The sequence below is a fragment of the Contarinia nasturtii genome, unplaced genomic scaffold (assembly GCF_009176525.2).
Source record: "Contarinia nasturtii isolate CC-2019 unplaced genomic scaffold, AAFC_CNas_1.1 Cnas_scaffold_4311, whole genome shotgun sequence".
NCBI lineage: Eukaryota > Metazoa > Arthropoda > Insecta > Diptera > Cecidomyiidae > Contarinia > Contarinia nasturtii.
Genome location: NW_022201606.1, coordinates 1 through 8149, shown reverse-complemented (window position 1 = coordinate 8149; position 8149 = coordinate 1). Strand labels below are relative to the sequence as shown.

Here is an 8149-nt window from a genome sequence, read left to right as displayed (position 1 = left end):
GTTCGCTAGGTTTGAAACCTATAGAGACAGGGGAAAAATAAAAAAAAATTGCATTAATACAATGTACACATCAATAAAATATGCTGTTGAAAAAATGACAACAATAATTGTACAAGTAAAAAAAAATTCAAATGTACTTACCACATTTCCGCGCTCCACCCCACATTCCTCGTCTCCATCATCGTCGTCGCAAAGTGTTTTCTAACGCAGCTTCGTTCAATTCATTTGCAAATTGTTTTTAATTTATGTGTGTATATGTGTATGATCAAACCCTTACTAATTTCTTACATACTAAATAGATATTGATATTGTGATTTTTGAAATGGATGTAATGGATGTAATGGAAAAATAATCGAAAGAATGGATAGCATTCTTCAATAATGGAATAGTAATTTTTAAAGTAAGTATACCCGGGCATCTGCTCTTCCTCACCATCCGATTGTTGCTCTTCATTCGGCCGTTTCGGTGTTTGTTCCGGCTAGAAGAGAAAAAAACATTCCAAAATATGTTTGCATATTTAAATTGTATTAAATGTATTATTTTACCTTATACGATAACAATTCACCAATATCCATTTTTTATGAAACAGTTTTTTAGCGTTTATCGAATGGTTTTTGCAATTTTTTTTCTCGAATTTTCTTACAAAACGTTTATGATTTTAATAATGTGCATTGAGTTTGTTTGCTGCGCTGCGTTTTTCGTGTTAACATTTAATTTGACATATCAACAACTGTCAATGTCGAATAGATAGGGAGGATTGACACATCGATACAGCAGACAGAGGGAGGAAGCGACTGATTCACATGAAATTCACGTTTAAACTGTATTGGGATTTTTATTTAAAATTAGTTTTTAGTCGTTTTAAAACAAATATCACCTTTATTAGCAAGACAGTTTCCAAAATAATATGGGAAGGAAGGAAATTGAACATATTTTACACAGTTTTTTTATTACATTTATTTCACACATCAAAAATACAGTAAAGAAAAATTGATGATAATATAAAAATAAATAAAAACAAATTCTGAAGAAAAATCTTATGCTACATATTTCGTTTGTGATCCTTTTGCAATAATTTGTCCGTTTTCTTTGTTCCGAAGCTCACATTCTAAATAAGCCAATGTTTTTCCGGTTTTAACGGCTTTGGCATCAATTACAACTGTGTCACCTTCTCGAGCACCCTTTAGGTAGCTATTTATGAGAGAAAATATCAATAAAATTAATGAACAATTCACAAAAATGCTCTTAAAATAGTGTAATGCTCACCTAACATGCAAATCAACAGTCACACCAGGGTTGCAATTTTTGGTGACAAGAGCGTACGTTGTGAAATTATCAACAACTGCAAAATTGCATTTTAAAGTTTTAGCTACTTGCGCTCAAACAAGCAAAATATAAAAGTCCATGTTCATCATCGTCAGCCGACACAAACTCCAAACTTACCAGTTGCTGTGAATCCACCGTGTAGTCCACCGGCTGCATTTAGATTTTCCTTTCTTACAACAAACTCGGCCAAGCAATGCCCAACATCCCCACCAGTAATTTCAACCTAAAATAATTCAATAAATTTCGATTCGTGCCTTGGAACTTTGAAATAAAAAGAGAACGACCATGAAAATCGATGAAAATAAGACTAACATGTTTCAAAACTTGTTCGAATCCGGTGGATGTATGAAAACGCTTAACAATTTCTTTCAATAAATCTACAGCTTTTTTCGACGACATTTTGAACTTTTTACTTTAAATTTTTATCGAATAAAATAAAGAATATTAGGTAACAAATGTAAACTTAAATAAACAGCGGCAGTGTTTTTTATGATCTTCTGCGTTTGACAGATGTGGTTTCGATTCAATTTTTCCATAATTAATACTCGTACACAGTACATATAGAACAATGTGAATGATTCGTGTGAATGAGACTTAATATTCAGCACCATTCATTTTTTTTTTTTTCAAAAGAATTTTTGTAGTATTTTATTTATTTTTTGTTCAATGAAAAAGCCATATCCATAAAGTTTAAATAAATTTTACTTTAATCCATACAACATGAAATAAAAAAATATATCACATTCAGCGAACGGTTTTCCCTTCTACATAGCTCGATCACTGAACGTTGGTCAATGCGTTTGCATATTGAAATTCCGGGCTATTTTCGTACTCGCACATATCCAATGCAACGACGCAACTCTCTTTCACCACTTGTTTGTCGTCGTGTAAATGTTTGTTCAAAATATCAATGCATTCATCGGTTGCAATGGCACCCAATGCCTCGGCGCATTCATGCCGTACCATTTCATTTTCGTTTGCATCTTGTAAATTCTCGGTTAAAACTTTAATACTGCATTCATTTTGTATTTGACCCAATACAAATGCGATTTCATGCCGGAACAATGCACTTTTACATTTCAAACCTTTTCCCAACGCATTTATGCTGTCAACGGTCTGAATGTTTCGAAGGCTGAACATTGCACGATATCGTTCAAACAGTTTTTCATCTTCATTCAAAAGGATTTCGGTGAGTTTGGCAATATCCTTTGTTTCAGCTGGTGGTGATGGATCAACCGATGCATACGGATTGTCGTCCTTTACATTTTGTTTGTTCGCAAGCAACCATTTTACACGTTCCAATGCGATTTCACAGGTTTCGGCCACTTCAACAACCGGATCGTGTCGATATGTTTCCAGTATTGGTACCACATCTGGGTGACCGATTGCACCCAACGCTTCACCTGAAATAAATATTCAATAGAATTTTAAATCAAATTGAAATCAGTTGTTTGTATCGTTACTGCTTACCTGCTTCATGTCGCACCATTGGCTCTTGTGATTTGTCTTCGATAACTTTCACCAAATGTGGAATGGCCGAAGCATCTTGCATTTGACCCAAACAGTATGCCAGCTCATGTTTTAATAGAGCCGAATCGTCTGCAAAACATTTTGCAATGGCTTCAATTGCAATTGGACCGCCAAGATTTTTCAACGTAAACAATGCACGAAATCGCTCTTTCAGCGGTCGATTTGTGTCGTTTAATAGATTTTCAATTTCTTCAATTTTTCCGTTATTAATTTCGACCATTATTTATTTATTTATTTGTTTCGTTTGGGGTGATTAATTCAATTTCGCTGGAAAAGAAAACACGTGTGCGCTGTGTTGAAACAAAGCAAACTAACAAATGATGAATGGATGACAGCAACGAAAAGTGACATTGACAGTTTATGGTGCTGAAAATCCATTGAATACAGCGCACATCGAGTGTGTACACAAGTATATATAAATATTTGTACGAAATAGATATTCATTGATATGTGGCTGCTATGTGGTATTGTGTGAATATTGGGCATAGAAATGCATACACAATAGTGCCAAGTGTTTTCTCCATCTAATGTAAAAAAAGACATGATTACAAAACACCAATGTTAATAGTAACAGTGTGAATGTCTATTGTTAAAGTTCATTAAAAACCAATTCGATTGGAATAAAAATTGCAGGGAAAAAGACATAAACTAATGACATATTGTCAGCAAATCAAATTGTGTTGTGTGGTTTTGTGCACTTTTATATTTTACTCATACAATTAACTTAATTCCATCACACAGTGACAGTATTTCATTTTTTTTTCTTCATATCTTTGATGTATTGTACGGGTTATTCGATAGCAAAGGCAATAAAACCACATAGATTGTGTGAAAAGAAAAGCGACTCTCAAAGTCAGTGTAAGAATATAATGAACGTGGCTACATTAATGTGTTTTTAGCGCAGGTTGACATTTTCGGATTTTCTAATGAAAAAAAATGTTAAATTAGTTTTTTTAGTCATTGTTGGGATACGTTTTAAAACAATTTCTTCCTCTATTTTATTTCAATTCTTCTCTACGATGTTAGTTTATTCGTTTTAATAGTGACACATTTGCGCAATTGATTTTTTTTTTTCTTTCTACAATGAGAAAAGAAAAAAATTGAAAGACTTGTGATTTAAAGTGAAAAAAGACGAAATTGTGGGCGAAATAGTTTGTTTTCGGTTAATTGTTGGATTTGTAGAGTGTGTTGGTGGTGGTGTTCGGGTAAATACAGATGGAGATATGGCTGAAGCAGTGGCTAAAACAAATTCGGTCGCAAACAATGCCAAACCAGACAATCGAAATGATGTGGAGATGAAAGGATTTTTACTAAAATGGACAAACTACATTAAAGGCTATCAACGGCGTTGGTTCGTTTTATCCGGTGGAATTTTATCTTACTACAGGTAATGGTCACAACAATATTGTGCATGAAATAATATATTTCTTCGTGACTGCGGAAAACCAATTTTTCAATAAACTCACAAAGTGGACGATCACTTTTCGATAACCTGAATCTATTAAAATCAACTACCTGTGAATGTGTTGAAACGTTGATTCATGAGTTCGTTTAGTGTGATATCATATATGCAACATATAATAAAATAACACAGCAAAAAATCTATATATCAATATCAACAAACATCAGTGCGACGTTAGTACTGCTGCGACTGCCTATAACGCTGTCGCCACCGTTTTTGTTGTTGTCTGTGTTGTTGTATGTGTATTGCGGCAATGATATAGAATAAACGTGCGTTCATGTTTAAATATAATAGAATGTGGCAACAGACACGAAATACGATATCAGATATGCACGCATTAATGGCACATACATATTCGAAATGAGCAAAATCTCATTTTATATCTAGAAAAAATGTCACACATCATTTTTCTCTTTCTTTGCGTTGTTGCGGTCAATTTCGTGTCAATTTCAATCAGAATACTCTATTACTTAGACGATGCTCATTCGTTGACATCCATCGAATCAATTTATTAATTTCTCTATCGATTTTGAACACACATCGTGAATGATTCACATGTAATCGATGAGCGCCACAGTAATGACAAAGTCTAATTGAAAGAACCTCCATTCATACTGCTGTTGATTCTCTTTGAATGACCTTCATAATGTATAAATTGTGTTGTTTTCATGGTTTTGTCGTTATGCTGTGTGTGTGTGTGTTTATTTTAGTGCAGTGCACCGACACACGAAAAGGCATCAAACTCATGAAAAATGTAACCAAATAAATTCTAAAACATGCACCCATATTTTGCATGTATTGTTTTTCTATATTGCTTACTCAACGGGTTTTTTCCTTAATTTTTAATTTTGTATATTTTCTTGTTTGCCGCGTTTTTATCGCATTCGTATTTATAGAAACCAGGCTGAAATGAGCCAAACTTGTCGCGGAACGATTTCATTACATAGCGCACTCATACATACAGTTGATTCATGTACATTTGTCATTACGAACGGCGGAACGCAAACGTTTCACATCAAAGCGGGCAACGAAGTCGAACGTCAAAATTGGGTGACGGCACTTGAATTAGCCAAAGCGAAATCAATGTAAGTTTTTTTTTCTGCTTTATTTATCAAATAGCAAGTAAAATGTTTAATTCTTTTCGAAATTTTATCACAATCAATGGTTGTTAGGTCAATTAGGTGATAAAATTGTATATTATTTGTTTAAGGTGTTAGTTTTGTACACTATATGCGATAAATGATCGTGTTTGCGTGTATGAATGATCAAAATAACAATTCTTTTTGTTTTCAATTGGAACGTATTTGTTGTTGTTTGTTTTTCTCACTTAGCCGAGCTATTGAAATCGACGAAGAGGAGGACGACAAGAACGTATTATCGGTACCCAGTCAAGAATTGAATGCTGCCATTACGGAGCTTTCATCGAAATTGGAAAATTTACGAACTTGCAACGATCTTATATCGAAAAACGGTCGAGCATTACAAAACGCATTGACTGAATTGGAGAGTGGCGACGATTTGGCGAGCAAAACCAAACAAGTCACTGAGCGTGCGACACTATTTCGTATTTCTTCGAATGCCATGATCAACGTAAGTATTTTTCGCATCCTTGGACCTTGTCCTTGATGAAGTTTGTAATTTGCAATAATTTTTTCGCCAACAGGCTTGCAGTGATTACCTTCATACAGCTGAAAGTCAAGGGCATAAGTGGTCAAAAATGTTACAACACGAACGTGATCAACGGCAACAATTACAAGAAATGGTCGAACAATTGGCAAGACAGCATTCACATTTGGAAGCAGCTGCACATCGTCATCGGCCAAGTAATTGTCTTTTTTTGCACTTTTTGAATTTTCCTCAAACGAAAATCAAATGTGTCTTTTCGATTTTTAGATCCGGTGAGTTCGACAACATCTGATGATGACGAAAATGAATTTTATGATGCACAAGAACTGTCAGAGACCGACGGAACGTTCTGTCTTAAAATGCCAACACGAAGCATGAATGACATTAACGGAGGTAGCTCCTCTGAAAGCGAAGAACTAAATAGCTGTGAAACCGAGCCGCAATCAAATAAATCCCTACAAGTATGTGATACATTTGAAAGTGATGTAACCAAACCGAAAGTGACTAATATTCAATTCGTTGTTTTTTTTTCTTTTTAAGATTCCTGTACAATCGAAAAATAATGATTCAACGCCTTCAGTCGAAGCAACAAATCAAATTAGCAATGCCGTTGTAAATAAAATCGGTCGCAAGCCAAGACGTACACGTATCAAGGAGAAGCCAAATCATTCGGTTAATTTGTGGTCAATTATGAAAAATTGTATAGGAAAGGATTTATCAAAAATTCCAATGCCCGTCAACTTCAATGAACCTATTTCTATGTTACAACGTTTAACCGAAGACTATGAATATACTGATTTACTTGATAGAGCCGCCGCTTGTACAGATCCATGTGAACAATTGGCTTATGTTGCCGCATTCACAGTATCATCTTATTCGACGACGATCAATCGTATAGGAAAACCTTTCAATCCCTTATTAGGTACAGTTTTGATCATTATTAATTTTGTTGTTTTTTTTAATGAAACGTAAATTAATCAATTTGATATCAATCAGGCGAAACATTTGAATGTGATAGAACCGATGATTTGGGTTGGCGTTGTATAGCCGAACAAGTAAGCCACCATCCACCGATGGCTGCAATGCATTGTGAAGGTAAAGAATGGGCTTGCTGGCAAGAATTCACAATGACATCGAAATTTCGTGGAAAATATTTGCAAGTAATTCCATTGGGCAATGCATATGTGGAATTTAATAAGTCCGGCAATCGATATGGTTGGCGTAAGGTAACAACAACAATTCACAATATTATTGTGGGTAAATTATGGGTCGATCATCACGGCGATATGAACATAATGGGAAGGAATTCGGCCAAAGGATACAAGTGTCATTTGAAATTTATTCCATATTCGTATTTTTCAAAAGATTCACAACGAAAAGTTAAAGGTGTCATAACAAATCCGAATGGTCAAGCCAAATTCGTTGTCAATGGAAATTGGGATGGTAAAGTAGAATATGCGGCAGTAACCAGCGTTAGTGGATCCGCTGATAATCCAGTATATCAAACTGGTAATTATACGACAATTTGGACACGTCGTTTACCACCACCGGACAGTGATAAGTAAGTAAAGTGTACAAAAGTGCACAGTCATGTTTACAACCTATCTGAATCTATGTATTGATATGAGCGCACAGTGATCTGCAAAAGTGTACATAAAAATGATGTTTCTCATGCTTTATTTCACTTAGATATTACAATTTCACTGAACTTGCTTGCCAATTGAATGAAATGGAAGAAGGTGTTGCACCCACCGATTCAAGACTTCGACCCGATCAACGTCTCATGGAAGAGGGTCGCTGGGAAGAAAGTAATCAAGAAAAAATTAGGTAATTTTATTCAAATAAATCAATGCTGTTACTTGAAATTAAAAAGAAATGTTTAATTTTCTTTTGAATAAAATCTACTGATTTCAAATTGATTCACAGGCTTGAAGAGAAACAACGTTCCACACGCCGAAAACGTGAAGCCGAAGCTGAATCAGCTGCATCGAGTAAAAGTGCATATACCCCATATGAACCATTATGGTTTAAAAAGGTCAAAGACGAGGATTGCGAAGGTTTCGATCATTTGATGCACGTTTATAAGGGCAATTACTGGGAAGCAAAAAGGAACGGCGATTGGAAACAATGTCCAAACATTTTCTAGTATTCATTTACAATTGCTTGAACCATTTCAAATATTTAAAAGAGAAACAAAAAAAAAAA

General features: G+C 34.8%; 4 protein-coding genes across 4 annotated transcripts in view; 1 reads left to right on the top strand and 3 right to left on the bottom strand.

Annotated features, from left to right (window-relative positions):
• LOC116350680 (beta-catenin-like protein 1) overlaps positions 1-702 on the bottom strand; it is a 2784-nt gene extending 2082 nt beyond the window's left edge. Inside the window, exons 1-2 of the mRNA XM_031782567.1 lie at positions 546-702; positions 411-478 (exon numbers count right to left, since the gene is read on the bottom strand). Of these exons, the coding sequence (XP_031638427.1) occupies positions 411-478; positions 546-575 (98 nt within the window). The 5' untranslated portion in view covers positions 576-702. The remainder of the gene's footprint in view (positions 1-410; positions 479-545) is intronic.
• Positions 703-932: 230 nt separating this feature from the next.
• Positions 933-1831, bottom strand: LOC116350846 (acyl-coenzyme A thioesterase 13-like). Its single transcript, XM_031782817.1, has 4 exons — positions 1639-1831; positions 1444-1549; positions 1267-1342; positions 933-1191 (listed from the first exon to the last, which is right to left on the bottom strand). Exons 1-4 carry the CDS (start codon positions 1723-1725, stop codon positions 1038-1040), a joined length of 423 nt encoding a protein of 140 aa, XP_031638677.1. The 5' UTR covers positions 1726-1831; the 3' UTR covers positions 933-1037.
• Positions 1832-2010: 179 nt separating this feature from the next.
• On the bottom strand, positions 2011-3189 carry LOC116350722 (deoxyhypusine hydroxylase). Its single transcript, XM_031782628.1, has 2 exons — positions 2797-3189; positions 2011-2729 (listed from the first exon to the last, which is right to left on the bottom strand). The coding sequence occupies exons 1-2, from the start codon at positions 3074-3076 to the stop codon at positions 2104-2106; spliced, it is 906 nt and encodes a 301-aa protein (XP_031638488.1). The 5' UTR covers positions 3077-3189; the 3' UTR covers positions 2011-2103.
• A 106-nt stretch (positions 3190-3295) lies between these two features.
• Positions 3296-8149, top strand: LOC116350721 (oxysterol-binding protein 2). Its single transcript, XM_031782626.1, has 9 exons — positions 3296-4243; positions 5215-5403; positions 5650-5908; positions 5982-6141; positions 6212-6405; positions 6485-6866; positions 6941-7505; positions 7634-7771; positions 7871-8149. The coding sequence occupies exons 1-9, from the start codon at positions 4080-4082 to the stop codon at positions 8088-8090; spliced, it is 2271 nt and encodes a 756-aa protein (XP_031638486.1). The 5' UTR covers positions 3296-4079; the 3' UTR covers positions 8091-8149.

What these genes read in the sequence shown, in the direction of transcription:
- LOC116350846 (XM_031782817.1), bottom strand. Translation starts at nt 1,725, where the DNA reads ATGTCGTCGAAAAAAGCTGTAGATTTATTGAAAGAAATTGTTAAGCGT. An exon ending in TCGAACAAGTTTTGAAACAT is followed by an intron (nt 1,550 to 1,638) that starts GTTAGTCTTATT and finishes GAATTATTTTAG; the next exon opens with GTTGAAATTACTGGTGGGGA. An exon ending in ACTGTTGATTTGCATGTTAG is followed by an intron (nt 1,192 to 1,266) that starts GTGAGCATTACA and finishes TCTCATAAATAG; the next exon opens with CTACCTAAAGGGTGCTCGAG.
- LOC116350722 (XM_031782628.1), bottom strand. Translation starts at nt 3,076, where the DNA reads ATGGTCGAAATTAATAACGGAAAAATTGAAGAAATTGAAAATCTATTA. An exon ending in AATGGTGCGACATGAAGCAG is followed by an intron (nt 2,730 to 2,796) that starts GTAAGCAGTAAC and finishes TATTTATTTCAG; the next exon opens with GTGAAGCGTTGGGTGCAATC.
- LOC116350721 (XM_031782626.1), top strand. Translation starts at nt 4,080, where the DNA reads ATGGCTGAAGCAGTGGCTAAAACAAATTCGGTCGCAAACAATGCCAAA. An exon ending in TTAGCCAAAGCGAAATCAAT is followed by an intron (nt 5,404 to 5,649) that starts GTAAGTTTTTTT and finishes TTTCTCACTTAG; the next exon opens with CCGAGCTATTGAAATCGACG. An exon ending in AATCAAATAAATCCCTACAA is followed by an intron (nt 6,406 to 6,484) that starts GTATGTGATACA and finishes TTTCTTTTTAAG; the next exon opens with ATTCCTGTACAATCGAAAAA.